Raw genomic sequence first — 26292 nt, 5'->3', positions numbered from 1 at the left:
AGGACAAATCCAAGCTGGCCAATTGCCGCCCCATCAGTCTACTCTCCATGATCAGTAAAGTGATAGGAGTCATTAACAGCACTATCAAGCAGCACTTGCTTGGAAATAACCTGCTTACTGATGCTCAGTTTGGGTTCCACCAGGGTCACTCAGCTTCTGACCTCATTACAGCCTTCGTTCACACATAGACAAAAGAACTGAACTTCAGAGGTGAGGTAAGAATGGCTGCCCTTGACATCAAGGCAGCATTTGACCGAGTGTGGTACCAAGGAGCCCTAACAAAACTGGAGTCAACGGGTGTCGGGGGAAAACTCTCCGCTAGTTGGAGTCATACCTAGCACAAAAGAAGATGGTTGTGGTTGCTGAAAGTCTATCATCTCAGTTCCAGTACATCACTGCAGGAGTTCCTCAGGGTAGTGTCCCAAGCCCAACTATCTTCAGCTGCTTCAATGGCCTTCCTTCCATCATAAGGTCAGAAGTGGGGATGTTCGCTGATGATTACACAATGTTCAGCGTCATTTGCAACTCCTCAGTCGCTGAAACAGTTCATATCCAAATGAGCAAGACCTGGACAAAATCCAGGCTTGGGCTGACAAGTGGCAAGTAACATTTGGGCCACACAAGTGCCAGGCAATGATCATCTCCCACAAGAGAGAATCTAACCATCGGCCCTTGACATTCAATGGCATCACCATCGCTGAATCCCTCACTATCAGCATCCTGCGGGGGGGTTACCATTGACTAGAAACTGAACTGGACTAGCCATATAAATACTGTGACTACAAGAGCAGGTCAGACTCTGGGAATTCTGCGGTGAGTAACTCACCTTCTGACTCCCCAAAGACTGTCTACCATCTACAAGGCACAAGTCAGAAGTGTGATGGAATACTCTCCACTTGCCTGGGTAAGTGCAGCTCCAACAATATTCGAGAAGCTTCACACCATCCAGAACAAAGGAGCCATCTGGTTGGTACCCAATCCACAAACATTTACTCCCTCCACCACTGACGTACTGTGGCAGCAGTGTGTACCATCTACAAGATGCACTACAGGAACTCAGCAAGGCCCCTTAGACAGCACCTTCCAAATCCACGACCGTTACCATCTAGAAGGACAAGGGCAGCAGGCACATGGGAACACCACCATCTGGAAAGTTCCTCTCCAAGCTACTCACCATCCTGACCTGGAAATATATCACTGTTCCTTCACAGTCACTGGGTCAAAATCCTGGAACTCCCTATTAGCAGTGTCGGGGTACCTACACCACGTGGGCTGCAGCGGTTCAAGAAGACAGCTCATCATCACCACCTTCTCAAGGGCAATTAGGGATAGGCAATAAATGCTGGCCTAGCCAGTGACACCCACATCCCGCGAATGAATTAAAACAAAACATCAATCTTTGTAATACCACAAACCTTGCTTGCTGATGATTTATTAGGCTTCTTCACAGGAGAATATTCATCATCTTCAGAGCCAGATTGTTTTCTCTTCTTTCCTCGGCTCTTACCTGTTATGTAAATTCTCATTAGTATCATCAGAAAGGAAGATTTTAAAATAAATTGAAAAATATGGTAACTGCTCTGTTAGTACAAAAGTCATGCATACCTTTCGTTGCTCCTGATTTCTTTGACATGCCAAAGCCCAAGTCTGATTCGGAATCAGAGTCTACAAATTCTGCTTTCTTAGGTTTAGTCGGCTGCTTCCGCTTTGCTGGTGCCGCTTTTTTTGGCATTCCACAGCCAAAATCAGAGTCAGAATCAACAGGCTCTGATTTCTTCGGTTTAGGTGGTCGCTTCGGCTTGGACGTACCATCAGTCGTGGGTGTTTTTTTGGCAGCTGGATATACAAGGAAAGATTGAATTACAAACATTTATAGAAGCAGGCAAGGTTAGAACAAATATTAAGGTGGGATACAGAAGAAAAAGAATGGGCAGTGGGGGTAACAGTGTTAATCCAAGATTCTATTACAGTACTCGAATTTATTATATGAGGATTGTGCAAATAATGAATCTGCCTGGATATAATTAAGGAATAAAACTGAAGCTCTAACTCTAATGAGAGCTAGATTGCCAAACATTGGAAAGGAAACGTCGAAGAAGAAAAAATGTAAATAAATTAGAAAAAACACAGGAACACAATGGGCCCACATAATGGCTGATTGTAATAATAAAGGATGAATTAGTATGGTTGGCATGTGGCATGGAAAGGGACGGTGTCTACAATGTGTCCAGGACTGCTTTCTGGATCTTTATGTTTATAGTCCAACAAGTGACAAGGCAGTATTGTATCTCGCTGTAGAAAATTAAACAGAGCAAGTAAAGTAATGGTACTGAAGCACCTAAGAAGCAGTACCAGAACATAACCAAGTTTGATTTTAAAAAGTGAAAGTGCATGAAACAAAGATAAAGGCACTTGTGTTATGACACAGCAGTTTGAAAAGGTTGAGTTATTTAAAATCCCAGAGGGAAACTTTAAACAACTGTCATAACCTATATTTTCAATTGGTATGTTTTGAGTTACAGCTCTAAATTCAGGAATAAGACCACCAGTTCTCGAGAGGTTTTTATATCAAACTAAATGAAACATTTATTAATTTACAACAAATTAAAAACATACACATGGCTATTACCACTATCATAACTTTTAACAAATTCCCAAATTAATCTCCACTAAGGCAACAATAACCAATAGACTTAACCAGGCACCAGGCAAAGCATTTTTCACCTTACAAATTCAAAATGAGGTTCCTTTCAATTTGGTTCCTTTCCAGACACAAGGGTAGGTTTACAGGCTTAGATCTTAAATGCCTCTGACCTGCAAATAAACTCCTTTCTGTTATACCCAGCCTTCCCCTTTGAATGTAAATTCTCATTGTATCGCCAGGCCCTTTGAGCCCCTTTCATAGTAACAATTTTATTGGTAATATAAACATTGCTTGGTGTCTCCTAGCTAGGTGCAAGATTTCACTCCCACTCTTGAATGCTCTATTCAACAAAATGCAAATGTACCCTCTACCTTACTATTTATCTCAAAACTACCATACATCAAAGCACCCAGACTAGCTGACTTTAATCCAATTAACACACACACACCACAGACTAAACTTCTATTTATAAAAAAAAAATTCCAATAACATTATATACCTTAATATCTCTTCATGACTTGGAGAAAGACTAGGCAGAAAAACCTAGAGCACCTTGGATGAATGAGGAATTAAAATCAAAACAAGACTTAAAAGTGAGATGGATGGCAAATGAAAAACTAATAATGCAGAAGAACATTAGAGCTGAATATAAAAAATAGAGAAAAAGCAGGAAAAAAGAAACTAAAAGATAGTCATCTAACAAAAGAAAATCAGTAAAGGATTTTGTAAACATTTAAAAAGTAAAAGAACAGTTAAAGGAAGGGTAGAATCAATTAGAGACAAAAAGAAAATCCTCTGCAGGAGGTGTGTCTCTCAGGAGGTAGTTGGGGGGTGGGAGGGCAGTCGGGGGGGGGGTCCTGTGGATGGGGTGGGTGCAGGGAGGGAGTCCCGTGGTGGGGCAGGGTGGTCAGTACTATAGTCAACTATAAGTTAGAAGTGGTTTTAATTTTTCTAACTTTTTCTGGGTAACTTGATGTAGAATTGTCGGAACCATCTGAAGTTCACGATTTAAATTGCAGATATCGGACAGTTCCCAGTGCACGGGAATTGCTCAAAGACTTCATAGGCAACTGCCATGCAATCGTTTTGTGGGGACTTCTTTGGGGTATCGCCCAGGTACGATGCCCTGGGGAACGGAAGTTATGGGCCGCTAAATTCCTCCAAATGACTTATTTTTAGGTTCCTTTGTACTTTACCACTCTTTTGCTGTTAGTATTGCTACCCCTTGCTAGTTTTTAATTCTATGCCTTTATCGGCTATAGTGAATCAGCAGCCCATTTTTACTTCCTGCCTAACCTTCACTTTCCACATTGGAAAAGGAAATAGGGCAGGGTGTAAAGGCAAGTAGCTATTCTTGTTCTTGCCTAATCTGCGATACCATCTAAGACCAATTTCATCCTTCCTCCTTCCAAGTTTAAGGAACTAAATGAGATTACTCTATAATGTATACTGACAATGCTGCAAGCAGCTCTGTTCACTCAATAATATTAAAATTGCTGACCGTTGTAATATATTCCATTTTAAAATGAAAAAAATCCATATACCAGCATGAAAAGTACTTGCTTGTCACAGCTACAGATGGTGAAACTGTACAATGTTAAGATGATTGGTCATGTAACGTCAGTTTGGAAATGTAACATTTTCTGTCCACCTAGGTACAAATGAATTTAACTATTCCTTAATGTGATGCTTCCCTGGTCCAACATTGGAACAGCATTGGAGAAAAGATTATTAACATTACTGGCCAGCGGAAGTGTGAGCAAGCACCACCACTCCACTTTTCCATGCTCTAGCACTAGTCTTCCAACAGAAATTGCTGCAGTCCTGCTGTGTATTAGCCATTGCACACTAAACCATTTTTAAAATGCCACTTGTTTCAAACAGCAAAGTGGCCTGCTCAGGTTTTGCTTATCCCACTCCTCTGAGCTCACATCATACAGGCGATGCACCTGAGACAACCTCCTCCTACCTCCGAAGAAACTCTTTGGCATGTCTTCAGATATTTTATTGTCCTGTTTTCTCCCTCCCACCTGTTGGACACTTCATTCTCCTGCTATCCCTATCCCCTAACCTTTTCTGTGCTAAAAAGAGGAACTTCTCTAACCTCTCCACCATAACTGAAGCTGCCCATCCCTGGTATTATCATTCTGGTAAATCTCCTCTGTACCCTCTAGAAGACATGGACACCCCTCCTAAACAGTGATGCCCAGTATTAGACACAATACTTAAGCTATGGATAACCAGAGATTTATAAAGACTTAGAATAACTTTTGTGCTTCGTACTATGTTTATAAAACCAAGGATCCAATGTGCTTTTTTAGCAGTCTTATCAACATGCCCTGACACTTTCAAAGGTATCTTTTATGTGCAGCTGGCAGTTGCTACCAAGCTGAACAAGTATACTTCTGTATGCAATGGGTGCTTGTGCAGATGATATCCTAGTCAGACAAAGGATTGACAAGAGGACCACTGTATATGATGAAGTAATGAAAGCATTCGATGCTTACTTCAGTCTCAGGAAAGTACCATAGCTGAGCGGGCGAAATTTAATAAGCGCACCCAGTGGTCAGGGGGAAAGTATTGATTTGCTTATTAATGATCTATAGTGACTGGCAGAATGGCAACCTAAAAGAAGAATTAATTCGAAATAGAATCGTTGGAGTCTTAGATGAAAACTTGTTGGACCTCTTGCATCAAGGGATGACTTAACACTAGCCAAGGACATTCAATTGAACAGGCAAGATGAGATTAGGAAACAGAATCTTCAGTACTTCGAGGTGACAGGGAGACTCATTTTCAAAGAAGCACCTACTCAGTGCGTTACATTTCAGAATAAAAACATGGTGGTACAGAAACAGGGGAAGTGCAAAGAGGGCACAGCAACCGCCATAATCAAGTGTTATCAGTGTAGCATCACACGGAAACTGAACCGCCAAAACTGCTGAGTGCCATTTTTGTAAAGAAGATGGGTCATTTTAAAGCAGTGTGTTGTAACAAGGAGTTTACAATGTAGAAAAAGAAAAACCCTCAAAGATTAGCAAAATCTAACAAATTGAAGATTTTAATGATTTAAAGGTGCTGTTCCTGGGTGAGATTAAAGGATCAACAGGAAGCTGTTAAGAGTGCCGAAATTTTAGTCGATGGACATAAAATATGCTTTAAACCGGACCCTGGAGCTGGAGCTTTAGTTCTTACTGACGCTGAACCATGGTTGGAGCGAGACCTTCTTCAGCCATCAAGAGTACAGCTCCATGGACCAGGGGGCATATAACTTAAAGTCATGGGACAGATGATTACAACACTTCAATATAAAGAGAGGGGAATCACCAAAATTTTATACATTAATTTAATAATTTAGCACATAATCTAGAACCAGGATTGTTCACTTTTAAACAGAAGAGCTTGTACAGATTTATAACTGATCCAAAGAGTGGAGGAATTGGAAAACCAAGAGCAACTTAAAGATTTTAGATCTGAATTTCCACAATTGTTCAAAGGGCTAGGGAAGCTGAAAACAGCTCATCGCATCACCTTCCATCCTGAAGCAAGGCCAGTATGTTTGTTTACGCTGAGGAAAGATCGTCACCCACTTCTGCAGCAAATAAAGCAGGAAGTTGACTCAATGTTACGACAAGGAGTAATCTCACCTACAACAAAACCTACAAGTTGGTGTTCAGGTATGGTTCCAGTTCCAAAATCAAATTGATCACTAAGAAGCTGTGTAGATTCCACACAGTTGAATAAAGCTGTCGAAAGGGAAATTCGTCCAATTTCATCTGTGGATGAGTGTCTGGCAAAGCTGAGAAAGAATTTGATTTTCACTAAGCTAAGTCCAAATAGTGGCTTTTGGCAATTACCCTTAGATGAAGAATCCAAATTACTTAGAACCTTTATTACACCATTTGGGAGATAATGCTTTAGATTACCTTTTGGTATCATGTCTGCACCTGAGATTTTTCAGTGGATGATGACATGCATTCTGGAAGAAGTAATTTGCCACATGGATGACATCCTAATCCATGATTCCACTACAATCAGGCATGATGCCAGAGCAGGAGCTGTGCTACAACATCTCCAAGTAGGACTTACCCTTAATAACAAATGAGAGTTCTCAAAACCGACTATTAAATTCCTAGCACATATTGTACATGCGTCAAGGGTCAGTGTAGATCCTCAGAAAACTAGAGTGATTGAAGAATTCCTACCTCCTTGAAACGTCATAGAGCTCCAACCATTTATGTGGATGATGAATCAAGTGGGGAAGTTCTTACCCAACTTTGCAAATATAAATGAGCCATTACGTCAGCTGCTAAGGCAGGACCCGGCATGGTGCAGGGAAGAAGGTCAACAGATGCCATTTGAAAGGATCAAGGAAATGTTAATATCACCTGAAACAGTGGCCCATTATGAACCAGATTGTCTATGATTGTTGCCGCAGATGCACCATTGACTAGATTGGGGGCTGTACGTTTCCAGACTCAGAGAGATGGTAAACATAGACCAGTGTATTACACGTCTCGTTCTTTGATGGAAACAAACAAAGGCTTGCAGTTATTGAAGAAGGAGCCTTAGGTGCTACCTGGGCTTGCGCGATGTTTGTAGACTATGTCCTGGGTCTTCAATTCACAATTGAGACTGATCACAAACCTTTGGTTACTTTATTGCATGCGAGGGAATTAGAAAAGATGCTTAATGAGGTTGATAAGATTTGAAGCTACAGCTGAGCATATGCAAGGGAAGAAACAGACTACAGCAGATTTGGACAAGGTGACGGAGAAAAAGGATGAGTACCATTCCAGTCAAATGTAGAACTACAATAATCGTCATAGAGTACACAAACTAAAGAACGCCAGCCTGAGCAGTCGTGTAGATTTGGGATCAAGCTTGTCAAGGCCATGTTCTTGAAAAAATACCACATCCGCGATCCTATCTTGTGAAGACAGAAAACATATAGTGCGAAGAAACAGGAGTGCACTAGTTTTGAAAAGGATAATCCCTCTTTCTAGACTCTCCAGCAAGGCGAAACAGCTTCTCAACATTAAGCCTGTCATGTTCTCTTAAGAATTTCATGCAATTCAGTGAGATCACCTCTCATTCTACTAGCCATTTTTTCTTAGTTCTGACGATAGGTCCCTAGTCAATATGTTAATCCATCATTTTAGCTGCTGATGAGCTGTATATTTCCAGCAGTTCATTTTTAAAAAAATTTTCCGAGACAAGGTCAAAACTGATGCTAAAAAAACGAATGTTGTTTCCTCAGGCAACAAAAATAATGCAATCTATCAGTGTTACTGCAGTTTCTGGTCCATTTCCCTCACCCCTATTTCTAATAATTGAGGGCACTGGGCCCTATATTCTAGTCTTTAATTTTGTTATAAATGAAAGGTTAAAAAAACTGCTTACCCTTCCTAGCAGGTGTAGGTGCCTGTAATTTGGCAGGAGACTTATGTGAGCTCTTGACACTGCAGAGAGATGAAAATGCTGGAGAGGAATCTTCATCGCTGTCTGATTTTAAGACATCTGTAGAGAAGGAAATAATTAATCATCTTGAATTAATAACATTGAAAGTAAAGTTTACATGTTCAATAACGAGAACTTGCCACCAAAAATTGCTTTGAATATCAAAACAGGTTCAGGGCATTTTACAAAGACAGGAAGAAATGTGCACTGATTCAAAGGCAATTCATAAGAGACATAATCCAAAAAAAAACTGAAGCCAGGCCAACTCTATTACGACTCTGAACAGGGACTTGAAACCACAACCATCTGACTTAAAGGTGAACACGCTATCAATGAGCCACAGATGCAGCGTGACCAAAGATCTGATCAAAGAATTGGGTTTTAAGGGGTGTGGAGGGTGTGCTAAATGAGGAAATTAAGGTGCAAAAGCAGATGCTGGAATGGAATTCCAGAGACTGAACTATGGCAACTAACAAATTAACAATGATGGGATGAAAGAAGAGGGGGTGCACAATAATCCAAAGGGAGAGGAATGGAAAGTTAAGGAGGGGCGGGGAGGTTGTTGGGCTGGAGGAGGCTGCAGAGATAGGAATGGACGTATATAATTTTAAATTTGAGACTTTAGTGAACTGGAAGGCAATGGCAATCCTTAGAATGGAAATAGACTGAGCAGGACCTCACCTTTAGCCCTTTACCCAGGGAAGTTGTAAGACTCAAAATATAGCAACAGAGCACAAACATCAAAAAAGAGCAATGATAGCTCCAAGTAAGGATAAACACAACCAAGGAAGTTTGTTACGCAGAGATTGAAATATACAGAATATAACAGATTATGTGTAAAGATATTTTGAACATTATTATTTAACCTCCACGAACAACTATAAGCCTATAAAAAAGGCAAAGCTTAGTCCCCTGCCAAAGTCATACTTTTAACCAATTTGAAACATCACAGTCCAAAAACTGTAATAGGGAACAATTTTCACCATTGGTAACTAACCATATACATTTAGAAATATATATTCTTGGCATCACTTCCAAGGCTGTCATTTCTTGCCCATCCCTCCTTCATAGCTGCCCATGAGAAGAAGACAGTGCACTGACTTTTTATAGCACCAGAGTCAATGTGATGGGGAACTCCTACAATGTTGCTAGATAGGGAGTTGCAGGATTTTGACAATCAAAAAACAGCAATTTATGTCTAAGTTAGGTTGGCGTGCAAGTTGAAGGGGAACCTGGAGCTGCTGCTCCCATGTGTTTACTGTCTATCTCCTTCTCTGGTGGTGGAGGTTGTAGCATTGGGAGATGCTATCGAAAAATCACTGGCATCTGAATCTGTAGACAGGACACACTGCAACCACGGTATGCTATAGTCGATTGGTAGATGTTTAGGCTAGTGGCTTTATTGTCAATCGTCTGGACTGCTTGTCCTGAATGGTGTTGAGTTTCTTGTATTTCTGCAGCCATCCAAGAAAGCAGAGAATATTCCATCACACTAACTTTCACCTTGTAGGTGATGTTAAGGCTTTGGGGATGAGCCACTCGTCACAGAGTACCAAGTCTCTGAACTGCTCTAGTAGCCACAACATTTATCTGGCTGGTTAAGTTGATTTTCTAGTCAATAGTGATCTGCAGGTTGTTGAATACCATGGGGAGGTGGTTATATTCTGTTGGTTGTATTGTAGGAAACCGGATATCTGTTCAGACACCGGAACCTTTGTTTGAGGACCTTGACTGTGTGCTCAATTAGGATCTTGGTAATCAAATGGCTCTGATTGCATCTATGTTCTTCAGGCTTGGTGAGGTTATGGTGTAAATATTGGCAATCCCTTGTCTCCCAATAACCAGCCTGTCACATTCCTGGAAGAGCAGGATACTTCAGGCATAGCTGGGAGTTGCAGGATCAAGGAATTGTGACAACTGCTTGGGAACGGCGCATAAATACCAAATGTTGAAAATCCTCAAGTTCTCTCATGTTGGCATTAATGGGGAAAGTGATATAGTGGTAACAAAGCATTGATAATCTGCTTGATGCTGTTGTGAATTGCAAACAGGGATCCTGCAACTCCCAGTTATCCCTGAAGTATTCAGGTAGCAGCCTGGAATGAGCCTATGATAAAGAAATAAAAATTGTGGTGACTGAGCCACTGGCAAAGCATGGCCACTTGGTCCTACAAGGTTCACTGGATACTCATCAGAGATGGAAAACCAAAGCTGATTTTTCTCATTATCCTAGTAATGCTGTGTCCAATTGTAATACTCCAAATCCCATCTCAGCTGAGATCACTAATTCCCAGGTTAGTGACTGAAATTCATATATTATCTATGGGATTCAATATCAAATTATGTTGCCCATTTGTACATTTAGTTGCTGAAAAAATGGCAATTTGCTAATTCTCTTTGAAAAAACAAACCAATCAACTGAAAATAAAACTCAAGTAGAAAAAAAAACTATAATTTTAGATTAATTTTTAAAATGACGTCTACTCAATGAACTGTCAGCCTAGTGCAATGCCTCTTGACATCCTCTCTGCTCCCTCTACATTGTGGAATTTCTATCAAATTTCCAGCAAAATAAACTTAGTGTGCTAACTAAATACATTTAGCTAATATCTGACTAGATATTAAATATCAGCCTAGAGCATATAAAGCCTTTAAATGTTTATCAAAATAAAAACAGAAAATGCTGGAAATACTCAGTTGGTCTTTACTGAATGTTAGAGACTACATGTTAACTCCAATAATTGTCTCTAATGGAAGAATGAGTCTGAAGCTGGTCTTTTACCTCAAGCAGCTGTACCCATTTATGAGTGAGCCAATGCCCATTACCTGTTTTAGCAATTGTCTTAACAATGTAATTGCTAGTGAACAAGATGATTGTTAGTGGACCTTGACAATATAACTGCTGATACATTGACACTACAGGCCTACCAGTAACGATTTTTGTTAACAATCTTCATTGTGATGTCAATATCAGATGGAAAATTATTTGACAAATACTGTTATCAAAACTATTCTCAAAAGGCAGCACATAAATGCTAATCATATCCCAGACCACGATGTGCATTAGTTACATCCAATACAATTTAGTTGTGCTTCTTCCCTCCACTGTCATTAAAAAAAGTTTTGCAGTTTCTGCCATTGACAATAATTTGACCAACCTGTTTCTTCTGATCTCTCGTGAAACGATGGCGAGGAGAATATACTTTCTGGTTCATGGTTTTTTGTAGACTGTGGAGCAACTTTTCCAGCACTAGATAACAAAAAAAAAGTCCAAATTTATAGAAAACCAAAAGTTTGATAAATTTAACACAAATCTAGTAGCAAATATAGAGTCCACTCCTAGGATGAGTTGGAAATCAAGCGTTCAGCCCAAAAAAAATCAGAAAGAGAGCAGTAAATGACTTTTGTTCCTTTACAGAAATCATCGAAGAAACCAAATTTTTATGTATCAATTTCACTCACTATAGAAAATTATGTGTGAACACATAACTTCCTCCACAGAGAGGGTCCAGATCCAGCACATCACTCAGTGGCTGCTAGCTTTGCACGCAGACCTGTACACCATTGCTTTGGCTATGAGCTCCAGGCAACAGTGGCCAGGTAAGGGGTGTATGGGTCTCCTGGAGTCTTCTCCAGCTGCCCTCCCATCTCCAGTAGACAGGGGGGTGGGATTGCTCACTGAGAGGGAGAAGCTGCATCCTGACACATCTAGGGCTTGCTCCCAAATATTTCCAAGGGTTTGCAGACATTCCTCAGGCCCTCTCTGCTAGTGACCTAGCCATCTACAGTAGAAGCAGCCACAGAAGAGGCTTCTGCACTTGTGCAGGAGGACGGTTGCCAAGGTCATCTCAGGCCTCAGGGCACTGCAATCAGCAGCCATCTTCCACCCCAACTACAGGTGCCAAGGCCACACCTTGTCAAAACACTCGGAAATGCATCTGAAAGAATACAGCAATGCACCAGGGTGACATGGTGGCGTGGCTGTTTAAACCTTGGATGTCAATTAATGAGTTTTGAGTTTCATTAAATTGTGTTGGTACATTTATTCTGGCATCCTTTACTGAGTGATTGATGGTTTCTGAATGGCTCTGTCAAACCTTGGAAACTTATTTACCTGTTGTAGGAATGAAGGTGGAGTGTGACCACTCCATGCATGGAGCAGAAGGCTTGGTGAGGCTGGACGATGGACACTGATAGTGATACATCTGATGGCCTGTGGGGGAGACATGGCCTGTTGGTGGTTTGCAACAGCCCACTCAGGTTAATAATGCCTTCTGTAATGGGCAATGAATTAGATTGTCATGAGCCTCCTTAGCACATATCACCAAGGTTCTTGCTTCTGGCGATGTTGCTGCCCTGTCTCCTCAGCCTCCTCCTCCACATCAGAAGAGGGGTGAGTCTCCTCTACATTCTATAGATACAAGGCGTACAAGATACAGCACCCCTCTGCTGTACTGAGTTTTGCAGAGCGCAGCACACAACAATGATTCTGGAAAAAAGCAAAATACTACGGATGCCCTGAAATATGAAACAAAAACAGAAAATGCTGGAAAAGCTCAGCAAGTCTGACAGCATCTGTGGAGAGAGAAAAACAAAGTTAAAGTTTCGAGTCTATATGACCCTTCTTCAGAGGTCTGAAGAATGATTCTGGAAACCCTGGTTGGGTCATTTTGCAGAGCTCCTCCATAACAGTCCAGGCAATGGAGTCTTGAGCAGGCTTATTGTCTGTTCAATTGTGGCCCAGGTTGATCCATGGCTTACATTGTACCATTCCTCTACTTCAGTGTGAGGGATCCTCACTAGCATTAGTAGCCATGTCTTGACAGTGTACCCCCCCACCTACCCTGTGTCATCGAGATCTATCCATGGAGGTTTGCAAAGGGCTTGAACAACTGTAGCAGTTGGGAATGCCAGAGCATGTATGCATCATGTGTGCTCCCTGGAAAATAGGTATACACCTGCAAGATGTGCTTCCAGTGATTGTATACCAGCTGCATGTTCATGGGGTAGAAGCCCTTCCTGTTGATGAAGGCCACATGCTGATCTGAAGGAGCTTCGATTGCACATTTGTGCAACCTATTATATCCTGCACATGTGAAAAGCCTATATAATGGCACCAAAGCCAACAGACATCTCAGCCTGTCTATCAGAGTCTGTGCAGTATTGCACAAACTCTCTAGACCCCTTAAACAGTGCATTGGTCACCTCCCTAATGTTGCAGAGTGTAGCTGCCTGGAATATCCCATCTTTGATGGTGAATCTTTGAAAGGTACTGGAGTCGTAGAAATTCAGTGCTGCAGTGATTTTCAGTGGCATCGGACACCCATCCAATCCCATCGGTCACAGGTCATCCTACAGCATTGTGCAAACTCCCAAGAGAGGCACAGTCTTCTCTGACATGCTGACATCTGCAGGTAATTCATTTAACTTCTGAACTCTCTGGGATGCAGCATGACTCTTTTAAGGCCTCTCTCTCTCTTGCTGCCACTCCCCATAGCATCCTGGTGCAGCCTGCGCCTCTTCTTGCACCTGCAGCACTGGTAATATTGGCTCTGAGGTCTGGTGCACCCTTCCTCTGCACCTCTCCTCTAATGCTTGTGAATCCAGGAGGACCGGGTGGAAGTCCCATCTCTGGTTGCTACCCTCAGATATTGCCCAGCTATTGCCCATCAGTTCCTCAAAGCTGCCCCTCTCTTTCACAGCTCTGCCCCTCAACTCCACAGAGATGCCCCTCTCCTTTACAGCTTAGCCCTTCACCGCTGACCTCCTCTCCCCTTCTGGCAAAAGTTTGCGCTCCAAAAGAAGGTAGCTCCAGAATGGATGACCTTCCCCCTCAAAGTCTGAGATCTGGTTGAAATCCCCACCTTTGAATGGTCGGGGATCTGATGATCCGTGATACCCGTGCGCCGCACATAAATTTGGAGAGCAACATTTAATTCCAGTCAGAGGTAGGTTAATTTGACTTAATAACCTTTTTAACGATATTAATATGGTAGATAAGCAATGGAAAACATTTAAAGAAGTAATTTATAATTCTTAACAAATATACATTTCCTTGAGGAATAAAAACTCTAGAAAAGTTGTAAAGCTATGGCTAGAGAAGTTAAGAATATTATTAGATTAAAAGCTTATAATGTTGCTAAAAACAGGAGCAAGCATGAGGATTGGGGAATTTTAAAATCAGCATAATGACCAAGAAACTGATAGAAGAAAAGAGAATAAGAATAAACTCTCAAGAAACATAAAAAGCAATTGTATGAGCTTTTACAAGTATATGAAAAGAAATTAACAAAAGTAAACATGGGTCCCTTAGAGTGTAAGGAAGAGAAATTATAATGGGGAATAAGAAATGACAGAGACATTAAACAAACATATTGCAACTGCCTTCACAGTAGAAGACAAAAGAGCACATTGAAAATTGTGCAGAAGCCAGGCTCTATTAGGATAGTAAAGAAAATGTACTGGAAAAAATTAAAGGGACTAAAAGCTCACAAATCGGGTTGATGGTTTGCACCCTAGAGTTTTAAGAGGTGGCTGCATAGATAGTGGATATTTGTTTTGGTATTCCATGGATTCTAGCATGGTGCTCCATTTTGGAAGGCAGAAAATATAACCCTGCTGTTCAAGAGGGGAAGGAGAGAGAAAACAGGGAACTTCAAACCTGACATTGGAAAATGCTGGAATCTATTATGAAGGAAGTGGTAACAGGGCATTTGAAAAATCACAATATGATTAGGTAGAGTCAACATTTTTTTTCTGAAAGGGAAATCTTGCTTGTCAGGTCCATTGGAGTTTCTTTTTGAGGGTGTAGCCAGCAGGGTTGATAAAGGAGAACCAGAGAATGTAGTGTCCCTGGATTGCGAGAAGTTATTCGATAAGGAGCCACACAAAGAGAATGGCCTGAATCTTCCTGTCAACAATTAAGCTGTGGCTTATGCCACTGACTGCATTTTAAATCACATTGTTACCTTTTACATAGGCTGCAGCTGGAACTTCCTCATCTGGCTGCAGCATGAATCGATTGTGAAGGAGAAATGTGAGGCCTAGTGGCAAAGTACAGTTCAAACAAAACCATGCCTCCCTTATCATGAAATGAAGGCATGCCCCTTGAGATATACTTATGTTCAGTGTTCCTAAGTGTTTTCAGGGTAATTTTGAATTCATTCTTCATTCCAGTCCTCACCATCCCCATACCCCCTTACGCTCATCACCCTCCAATGATACCACCTATTCTGGTGGATACTGGCAGAACTAAGAGCTGGAGGATGGTGATAGTGGGGTATGGTGGTGGTTGTGCGGGTGGGGGTACCAGGGTTAGCGGGAATGTGAAGACGCTTCTAATTTAAATGTAGGGAGTACAAGTGAAGAAGGCACTCAGTGGAGCACATTTCTCCGCTGCGCTTTGTTAACTCAACGTTATTACAATTACGCAGCTCTTCCTTGAGGCTTTCCCCTGCTGAATGATGCTCTGTAACTACAAAGCTGAAAAAATAAACCTTTTTATTAAGAGCGTCCATCTCACTGAGGAGGCTTCAGGCCAATCCACATCCAACAATCTGCTCTGAAAACTCTACTCACATCTTGACAGCTGCAACAAATTCCACCAGAGTAGCTGAGACAATCCACAACTTTCTAAACCGACATTTTAAATAAAACAACCCTCAACATTCTTAAAAAAAATGTCCATTTGCTCCATCTCCCAATGTTAACAGATCATTTAAAAAAAACTTCCACATCTGCATCTTTGCCAAAAATTCTTTTTTGGGTCTTCCTTGGGTCATAGCCTATCTATGTACAAGTTTCATTAAAATCCGTCCATTAGTTTGAGATGTATCGTTTACAGACAAACAGACTAACAAACAGGGTGTACACATTACTTTCATCCACTGTCATGGCAGCGGTAATTAGAATTTGAGCCTGTTCAACTCTGAGATGCTGTTTTTTTCAGAACTGATACATGGAGTGTCTTAACTTTGCAGACCTTCTTGAGAACAGAATAGAGCTACTTTTTAATGAGAATTGTAAATAGAGTCAAAAGTTGAGGCTATTGATTCTTTAAAAGTTATATGCAATGATTGAAAAGTCATAGCTGTTTAACTGTAAATATACGGCTGGTAAACTCTGAGAACTATGGGGATGGTGGAAAAAGTAGTGAATGTGATTAGAAGTTAGGCTTCTCTAAACTAGTGAACTTAATACAAAAAAAACTAGATTCTGTTCTCAGTGTCAGGATATAAATTTATGGAACATGATTATGTGATAACATTTCATTGCAAAGAAATAGAGCTTTTAATATCTTGTCATTTTCATCATATGACATCTCCCAAAAGTTGAATGCTGTACATTTTAGTGTTGCATTTTATAGAATCGACTTACATGGAAGTAGATAGCTTGACTGTTTGTAGTGAATAAACATTTTTAAAACACTTCTCACCTCCATTTGATGGTTTTCGCCTCTATGCTGCTGGTCTGTGACCAGACAGCTGGTGAAACTCCCACTGCCTCACCAAAAATTTAGAAAAAAAAAACTTAATCACTGACAGGCTCTTAATGAGTTCACAACTATGTAAATTAAGTCCTTACTAGGAGTTGGCCTGTTTGGGGTCCGCTTCCTCCCCTGCCCTTGAAAAAAGTGGAGAGGGTGGAAACGGAGGCAGGACTTCCAACCACGCAACTTGGCAGCCATTTTTTCTCAGTCCAGCCTTCATTCCCATCCAATCAGGGCTGGGAAAATCCGGCTGAAGGAATCTGCTAAGGGATATAGACAGTGGGTGGGCAAGAAAATGGCAGATGGGAGTACAATGTGAGGAAATGTGAGGTTTTTCACTTCGTTAGGGAGAATAGAAAAATCAGAATAGATTTTAAATGGCGAGAAACTATAAAACGTTGGAACTTCAGTTATGTAAATAGATTGGAGAAGTTGGGGCTGTTTTCCTTCAGAAAAGAAGGCTGAGAGGGGATTTGATAATCAAAATCATGAGAAGTCTGAGAAGAGTAGATAGGGGAAAATTGTGCCCACTGATGGAAGGACTGAGAACAAGAGGGCACAGATTTAAGGCAATTTTAAGGTAACGGCAAAAGGAGCAATGGAGACCTGAGGAGAAACGTCTTCATGTAGCAAGTGGTTAAGATCTGGAATGCGCTGCCTGAGAGAGTGACGGAAGAAGGTTTAATTGAAGCATTCAAATTGGAATTGGATTATTATCTGAAAAGATGAATGTGTAGAGTTATGGGGAGAAGGCAGGGAAATGGTACAAGGTGAATGGCTCATTCTGAGAGCTAGCACACTGAATGGCCTTCTTCTGTGCTGTGACAATTTTGTGATTCTGTTCGTGTTCTGAAAAATTTGGGTGGCTTAGCACATGAAACAAAGGAAGTTAACATGCAGATTCAGCAAGCAATTCAAAATTAAATGATATGTTGGCCTTTACTGCAAACAGGGCAAGGAAGTCTTTCTGAAATTTTACAGGGCTTTGGTAATATCACATCTGGAATAATGTATACAACTTTGGTCTCTGTACCCAAGGCAGGATATATTCCTGGGAAGAGGTGGCTGCCCTATGAGGATAGATCGAATAGAACTGGCCTATACGTTCGGGAGTTTAAAAGACTGAGAAGTGATGGAATTGAAACATATAGGGCCATAACTTCCTTGGAGTTGCAATCAGCCTCGGATTGCCACTTCGTGCCCACTTACTTACGCCAAATTTCTTCCATGCCTGTCTCGGCCAACCTTCCAACTCAGGCTGGGTGAGATCCAGGCAGCGCGACTGTCTCCGAAGTCCAGTGTCGAAGTCCAGCACCCCTCCACGAAGGACACTTTATGGCACTAGCTGCCGTAAAGCAGGTAAGTTTAAAGGTCCCATTGAAATTGACAGGTCAAGGAGAAGGTAAATGCCTAAGGTAAGTGAAAAGGATTTGGGGGATGGGGGTGTTCAGAGGTCGTGTGGGGATGGCGGGGAGGGAGTCAGACATCGGGGGTGGTGTGGGGGGGAGTCGGACATCAGGAGGGGGTGCAGCGGGCTGGACATTTGGGAAGTGTTGGGGGTTTGGACGTTTGAGGGGCTGGGGTAGGCCAGACATTCGGGGGGGGGGGGGTCGGACATCGGGAGGGGAGGGGGTGTTTCGGGCCTGTGAAGGGGGGGGCAGTGTCAGGTGAGGAGTCCCGTGGGGGAATGGTGGGTGGAAAATATTGTGGGGGGGTGTGATTAGTCAGGAGTTGGGGGAGTCCAATGGGGATTCGGGGCTGTGGGGGAGTCCTGTGGGGAGATCGGTTTGGGACTTTGACAGCCCTTGGTAAAATATGGCTACCAGGTCCACTTGGCAGGAGGTCTTCCTGCTGCAAATGTATGCTGCAACCCGACATGAGACCCTCAGCTTCCTGAGGTGCTGGTGTTCAGCCATGTCCTGTGGTAAGAACCTATGCATGGAATCTTTTGACACAGGGAGATTGTTGCGCTGCATATGCCACATGGTTCTGGTTGGCCAGGAGACTCTCCTACTGTTACTACCTGCCTTGGGAATATTGGAAGGATTTACAAACTGATAATCAACCTGTTTGGCCTCGTTATGAACACACCTTCCATGGCCATCAAGTCCCAGAGTGGGACTCAAACCCAGAACTTCCGGCTCAAAGGTAGGGATGCTACCACTGCACCACAAGACCACTATGACCCATGTTGTGCTCTGGGTTTTTACTTTGCATCGCTGATACATTCTCTTACCTTCTGTTACTCAACACCTACAAATACACTCTCTATCACAATGTGCCATGCGTGAGCAAGTTTCCCTAAATCACAAGTTCTATTTTAAATTTTGACCCACGATTAATTTAATATGTCAAACTGTACAGTCCATCTAATTCAACTTCTACCATGCAGTTGTTGCAAGATATGACAATAATAAAGCCGTTGAGACATCATGGCAATCTCTATCAATTAGCCTATGGCCAGAATTTTCCGGCCTTGTTGGCGGCTCATGTAATGGCAGGCGGGGGGGAACAATATGGCAAGAAGACCAAAAATTGGTTTCACGCTGGTGTGAAAACACAGCAGGATCACGGATAATGTCCACCATGGCGGAATATGAATCCCACTGGAGGCCGGCTTGAACCCGATTTTCATCCCGCTAATGGGATGCAAAGTGAGGCCTGACTGGAATCGTCCCCATGCACCAGATTTACCGTTAGGCTAGCAGGAAAACACGCCAGCCCAGAACACATCTGGACAAGTTTGACTTACAAAAGTTGGGGGTTACTGTTAGGATCTTGCTCAGATAACAGACATCCGAGGAGAAGATGATGCTAAAGCCCTACAGTTACCGGACCCTGGATGAACACATGCATCGCACGCTGGGTGGATCCTCATGGACATGGCTTAGCCGCAAAGCAGCTCACAGAAGGTGGGAGGTCTCTATTGATGCTTCCGGTCCGCTTCAGAACATCATGATCTTGGCCATGGGCTGCTACGGATGATCAGCGAAGGCGTGTTGGGGGGGGGGGGGGACGCGGGAGGAAGATCCAGCTATGAGTGAGAGAGCAAGGTCATAGAGTTATATAGCACAGAAACAGGCCCTTTGGCCCATCGTGTCCATGCTGGACATCAAGCACCTATCTATCCTAAATCCATTTTCCAACACTTGGCCCATAGCCCTGTATGCTATGGCGTTTCAAGCGCTCATCTAAATACTTCTTAAATGTTGTGAGGGTTCCTGCCTCTACCACCCCCTCAGGCAGTGGGTTCCAAATTCCAACCACCTTCTGGGTAAAAAAAAAGTTTCCTCAAATCCACTTGTCGTATGAGGAGAGATTGGTTCGACTGGGCCTATATTCCCTCGAGTTTAAAAGAATCAGAGGGGGTCTGATTGAAATGTATAAAATTCTAACTGGGCTAGACAGACTGGATGCAGGGAGGATGTTTCCCCTGGTTGGGGAGTCTAGAACTGGGGTCACAGTCTCAGGATACAGGGCAGGCCGTTTAGGACAGAAATAAAGAAAAATTTCTTCACTCAGAGGTGGTCAACAGAAGGCTGTGGAGGCTGGGTCATTGAGTATATTCAAGAAAGAAATGGATAAATCTTTGAATATTAGGGGCATCAAGGGGATGGAGAGAAAGCAGGGATATGGCATTGAGATAAAGGATCAGCCATGATCACATTGAATGGCGGAGCAGGCGCGAAGGGCCAAATGGCCTACTCCTGCTCCTAGTTTCTATAACCGTTCCTTCACTGTCACTGGATCAGAATCGTGGAACCTCCTCCCTAACAGCACTGTGAGTATACCTACATCACATGGATTGCAGCGGTTCAAGAAGGCAGCTCACCACCACCTTCTCAAAGGCAATTAGGGATGGACAATAAATGCTGGCCTAGTCAGCAATGCCTGCATCCTATGAACAAATAAAAAAATATACTGTGGGCTGTCCTGGGTGCCATACTTTAGGAAGGATGTCAAGGCCCTTGAGAAAGTACAGAAGAGGTTTACCAGGATGATATCAGGGTTGAGACACTTCAATTTTACCAGGGCGGGTGAGACTTGGAAAGGAAGGCGTACCTGGGGGGGGGTTGAGATTTGGGTGGGGGGGAACGAAGGTGTCATGGGGGTTGAGCTTGGGATGGGGCAGGCAAAGGGTCAGGGAAGTGAGATTGGGAGGGGGGAGGATGGTGTAACAAGGGAGAATGCGGCAAGTGGGGAGGCAGATATAAGAGGAGAGGAAAGTGTAAGGGAGGGAGTTTGGAGGGGGGAGGGAGTTCAGAGGCGGAAGGAGTCCATGGGGGAGGGGGAGAGGGTATGGTGTCGGGGGCAGGAGGGATTTCGGAAGGGGGAAGGTATCTGGGAGGCAGGGGGAGTAAGGGTGAAGAAAGGAGTAAGGGATGGGGGATGTCCAGGTGAATTTGCAAGGGAGGGGTCTGTGGAGTCAATTGCTGCCTCTTGGGGAACGAACTGACGGTGGGCGTGGTTGAAGGGAATGGGGAGTGTGAGAGGGGGCAGAGGGAGTCAGGAGGGTGCTTCAGTAGCGTTAGAAGAGATGGCAAGGGTAGTTGGTGGGGACTCGGATGCCGACATGGACCATGGGGGTGGGAAGGAGGAGGTCAATGTGGATGGGGTGGTACTCTCAGGAAGATAGGAAATGCGCATGTTCACTGGAATTCCTGGAAAGATAAGGTTTCAAATTGGTAGGTGTTGCCAGGGAGGTGGAAGGTGATGCCAGGGGGGTCAGTGGTGATGGGGGAAAGGACATGGATGACTGAGGGAGGGGAAAGGACAGGGGAGCTAAGCACTGTGACAGGTCTATCAGGCTGCTTATTTCCAGCTTATAATGGAGGAAGTGTCCTCTTGGCTGGAGGTGAGGACCTGGATGAAGCTGAGGGACTGGCTGGCTGCCCCGACCCCGGCAGCGCTGAGCCTTTCAGCACACATTTCACACTGGTTGGCTGTTAATTGGGGGCCAATTGCAGTCGGAGATCCGTTCCCCAGCCACTCCCAGACCCACCGATGATGGGTGCCCACTGAACTAAAAATCCTGCCCATAGAGTTTTACAGCATGGAAAGAGGCCCTTCAGCCCATCGAGTCCATGCTGGTCATCTACTCTAATCCCATTTTCCAGCACTTGGCCCATAGCCTTGTGGGCAACTGCCGTGCAAGCCCTTACCTGCAAACTTCCTAGAGGGATTCCCCAGCGCACTTTTGGGGCACCCCCCCAAATCCAACGCTGGGGAGCTCAGTGGTTACAGCCCTTTATTTCTTAGAGGTATTAACAAGGTAGATGGTCAGAGGCTTTGATTGAGAGTCTAGATCTGGGACGTATAGTCTCAGGACAAGGGGTTGGCCATTTAGGACTGAGCTGAAGAGAAACTTCTTCAGCGGGTTGTAAATCTTTGGAAAGGCTAAGAATTCTAAATTGTTGAGTATATTCATGGCTAAGATTGACAGGTTTTTTTGGACTCGAGGGAAACAAAGGATATGAGGATCTGACAAGAAAGTGGAGTTGAGGTCAAATATAAGCCGTCATCTTATTCAATGGTAAACCAGGCTTGAGCGGCCATATGGCCTTCTCCTGCTCCTATTTCTTGAGTTATGTTTGTGTAGAATTATCCAATTAGTCCCACAACTGCTCTTTCACCATAGCCATTGAGCGACACCTCCCTCAAGCGCCTACTGGATGCAGTGGAAACCTGCTGATTGTCCTCTACCTCCACTCTAGGCCAAGAACAGCAAGTACGGTCACCAATCCTGCATGGGAGGCGGTGGTAGCAGTGGTTAGCGCCAACGCCCTGCAAAAGAGGACAGCCACCCGGTGCCGAAAAAGGATGAATGATCTCCATTTTGCCAAGTTAAGTCACTCTTCTCTTCACTCTCAACTCTCACAACCCCATCACACATCCACAGGGATCTCATTCACTGCCAGTTTATGGGACATCACCATTCACTCTCTCCCACACATTTCATTTACTTTGCAGATTGTGTCCTCATCTCATCCACGGCACCATTCACCACCCACACATGCCAGGCATCCTTATCATTTGGCCTGGCAGGCTTCCTGCTTACACTCTCTCCATCTGAATTCATGCAGAACAAGCTGGCACACACTAAAAGGGGGAGGTTGCAGACTGGTGGAGGAATACCTGAAATTAAGGTCCTCACGGACTTTGAAAATAGAGCCAGCTGGCCGGCGATGATCTGGACCGTTGCTGTGCTGGTAGTGAGGTCGGTGGTGCTCAACTAAGTGAGGATCCAGCAGTGCAACATCCATCAGACAACCATGCTGTAAGTCACTTTCCCTGTTCCGCAGGCCCCTGCCATGCACTAATTATCTCTCCTTGCTTTTGCAAGCACACCTGGAAAACAGCCAAGGGGGTCCATGACCCAGGTACTCAACTCAAGCCCCAAAAGAAACCTCAGAAGAAGAATCTGATGGCACTCTCATTGAAAACCCGTCACAGCTCTCACCCACACGCTCCATCAGAGCAGAGACACACACTTCAATGGGACCTAGCTTTAGAGTAGCTTTGGGGTCATAATCTGGTGAGCACATCACACTGTCTGATGTACAGCAGGCTGCAGCAGGGACATCCCAGGTGTCCGGTATTCAGAAAACTGTTGGAGACCAGAAATCTGCTGAGTCCTGTTCAGATGAGGAGCCACTGGCACTGGAGCCCTCCATTTCCCCGTGGCGCCAAATCCTGCAGCAGGTGGCAGATGTGACTGACCAGTTCCCTGGACATGCACAGTCTTCGGCAACGCTGGTTCTCTGTCATTTGCAGGAATGACGAGCGCCGTCTATGGACCCTAGGTCTAGCTAGGCGCTAACGAGCGATGGCTCGCAGTGGCTCTTCAGCAGCATGCACAGGAGCCCCAGCTGCCCCTTCTTCTTGAGGGTGCTGCTCCTCCCTCTGTCCAGCCAGGCACCTCCATCATTCTCTTCTCCTCCATCTCTGCTCACTGTACGCCACAAGGCGTACAGCTAGGTCACCAGGCTCCATGCTCCTGATTTACTCCCCCTGCAGGATGAAAGAGAGAGATGTGTGGGTTAGAATGGGTGCACTAAGAACCTCTCTTGGTTAAGTCTGAAGGCCCCTTAACGCATCTCAGAGAGCGCTGGTCACCACTTGGATGGCCAGAGTTTAGTGCGCTGCATGGCTGCCCGAAACCACACCCACCTCCACCCAATTGATTGGCAGCAGCTTCGCCCACTGGAGGCATGCTGTGCTCTCAGCTCAGGCTCAGGCATTCTCCTAACCAGTATTGCAAAGCTGCACTGTTCGCTTGAACCATGGGGGAGACTGGTCCAAACCCGAATGATGGCATTGCAAGGGGCTGTAAGCGGCTCCACCAGTGACCACACCATAGCCAGCTTTAGCAAGGAGATTGTACAACTTGCCCAGTCGTCCAATTGTTTTGCAGTCCACTAAAACACTCATTAGTTTGCAGTCTGTGCCCGAGGGGTGAAAAGCTCTGGAGCATTTGGTGGCACTTTTATGCCTATGTTGTTTGAGGAGGCAGATAAGCTAGAGGCCCAACTCCAAGCATGTCAATGTAGCTGTGCCTGAACTGTCTCAGCTGCGGAGGAATGGTCACTTTATACGAGGTTTCCCTCATGTGTGTCCACTTCCCACCCCCACCACCACCACACTCACATGTACTTGTGCATTACCATCAGGGACCGGGCTGCCTTGCCCCCACAACTCACCTCAGATGTAGTGTAGCTCTTGCACCCACCAACTCCCCTCACAGCATGCTGCCTTTCACCCCCAACCGCAGTGTAGCCCTTGCCCCGGCACTGCACTGCCAACTGTCAGCCAGCCAGGAAAAAGCAACTTGCCTGTGCACTCGCCTGAATGCGTGGCGCCTTCACCTTGAAGTCCAATGGGCGACCCTCGAGAATGCTGCACAATGTTAATCTGCACTCACCTCGGAGCTCCCCTCAAAGTTCAGCTCGCCAGGTGCACACCTTTTAAACGCTGTTGCGAAACACGTCAGATGATTCAGCGCGGGAGGAATAATTCCAGCGAGCAGGGCTTATAATGATATGCAGATTTATTAAAATGATATTTCCGACATCTGGCGGCGGGAAAAATAACCTGCCATTGACAGGTGGAGCGAACAATCGCAAACTGGTTTCACAATGTTGTGAAACCAATTTTTGGCCTTCCTGCCATATTGTCTGTTCACGCCTACCATGATGCCCGACACCAATGAGGACGGAAAAATCCGGCCCAGGTCATTAATGTCTGCCCTAATACTGACCACTGTGGAACACCACTGTAAACTATCCTCCAATCTGAAAAACAATTGTTCACTGCTGCTACCAGCTTTCTGTACCTTTGCCAACACAGTACCTTCTCTGCCATTGTCCCATCCAACCCATGGGTCTTAATTTTGCATACTAGTCCATTATGTAGTACTTTATTAAGCATATATTGAAAGTCTCTATACACAACATCAACCCTCATTGGAGAACTCAATCAAGTTTGACAAATAGGATTTGCCTTGAAGAAATCCATGCTGACTTCTAATTATTAACTCATACTTTTCGAAGTAGCAATTAATTGTGTTCCGGGTTATTGTCTCAAAGATTCCCCACCACTGCTGTTAACAGCCAGCACTTCTGGAATTTAACCTTCTTTTCATTTTTTGAACCAGTTGTAACATATACAATCTTCTTCCAATCCTCCTTAGATTTAGGGAAGTTGCTCGATTATGGCCAGAGCCTCTGCAATTTCCACCCTTACTATCTTTAATAACTTATGATGCACCACATCTGGATTGGGAGATTTTTCTACTTTTGAATACTAAAAACCTTTTAAGTACCCTCTTTATTTTTATCCTATCCAATATCACTACCACCTCTGACTTTATTGTGACATCGGAAACAACCTCTTCTCTAGTGAAGACCAATGCAAGGTACTCATTTCGTACCGCATCCATCCCCAATACCTTCACAAGTTGATCACCTTTATGGCTTCCAATTGGCACGACCCATCCTTTAACTGCCCTCATACTATTTATTTATAAAAAAACTTTTAGGTTCCCTTTGTATTGCCCACTATCCTATTCTCATATTCTCTCTTTGCATCTCTTACTCTCTTTCTTAGGTTTCTGTACTTTCTGCATTCAGCTTGGTTATCTACTGTATTATGAGTCATACATGTGCCATAAGTCTCCTTTGCCCCTTCCAATCTTATCTCTTTAGCCATCCAGGGTTCTCAAGCTTTGGATACTCCTCCCTTCCCCATCACTGGAATATGTCTACCATGTACCTGAATCATCTCCTCTCTGAAGGCCTCCTATCATTCAATTACTTTTCTGCTCACACATCTTTGTTTCCAATCCACTTGGGACAGATTGTTTTTCAACTCAATGGAATTAGTCATCTTCTAGTTAAGTATTTTTAATCTGGCAACTATCAGATAGGCAAGAATAGAACATCTAAGGGCTGTCCCACTGAGCTGTATTTGAAGGGAATAATGGGGTCAAACATGTCAAATTTATAGAGTTCAAGGAGGATGAGAAACAGAGGTTTGGTTAGTCTACATGGGAGCAAGGAACCATCCCTAAAGAATACAAAGATGCCTCCATTCTCCGCCTGTACAAGGAGAGAGGAATTCGCTAATCTTGCAGCAACCATTGAGGAATTTACACTTCTTCAGCAGTAGGTACATTTAGCAGGAGAAAATGGTCCAATAGGAC

The 26292-nt window shown here is 43.8% G+C and overlaps 1 protein-coding gene across 2 annotated transcripts in view; it reads right to left on the bottom strand.

Moving 5' to 3' along the window:
- The window catches only part of LOC144678944 (DNA topoisomerase 2-beta-like), a 245225-nt gene that overhangs the window by 25669 nt on the left and 193264 nt on the right, over positions 1–26292 (bottom strand). For both annotated transcript variants that reach the window (XM_078539057.1, XM_078539056.1), the window contains 4 exons: positions 11263–11354; positions 8048–8164; positions 1606–1836; positions 1416–1507 (listed from right to left, as the gene is read on the bottom strand). In XM_078539057.1, coding sequence (XP_078395183.1) covers positions 1416–1507; positions 1606–1836; positions 8048–8164; positions 11263–11354 — 532 coding nt within the window. The remainder of the gene's footprint in view (positions 1–1415; positions 1508–1605; positions 1837–8047; positions 8165–11262; positions 11355–26292) is intronic.

Source organism: Cetorhinus maximus, chromosome 3 (assembly GCF_964194155.1).
Source record: "Cetorhinus maximus chromosome 3, sCetMax3.hap1.1, whole genome shotgun sequence".
NCBI classification, from domain to species: domain Eukaryota; kingdom Metazoa; phylum Chordata; class Chondrichthyes; order Lamniformes; family Cetorhinidae; genus Cetorhinus; species Cetorhinus maximus.
This window is presented reverse-complemented; position numbering and strand designations above follow the sequence as displayed.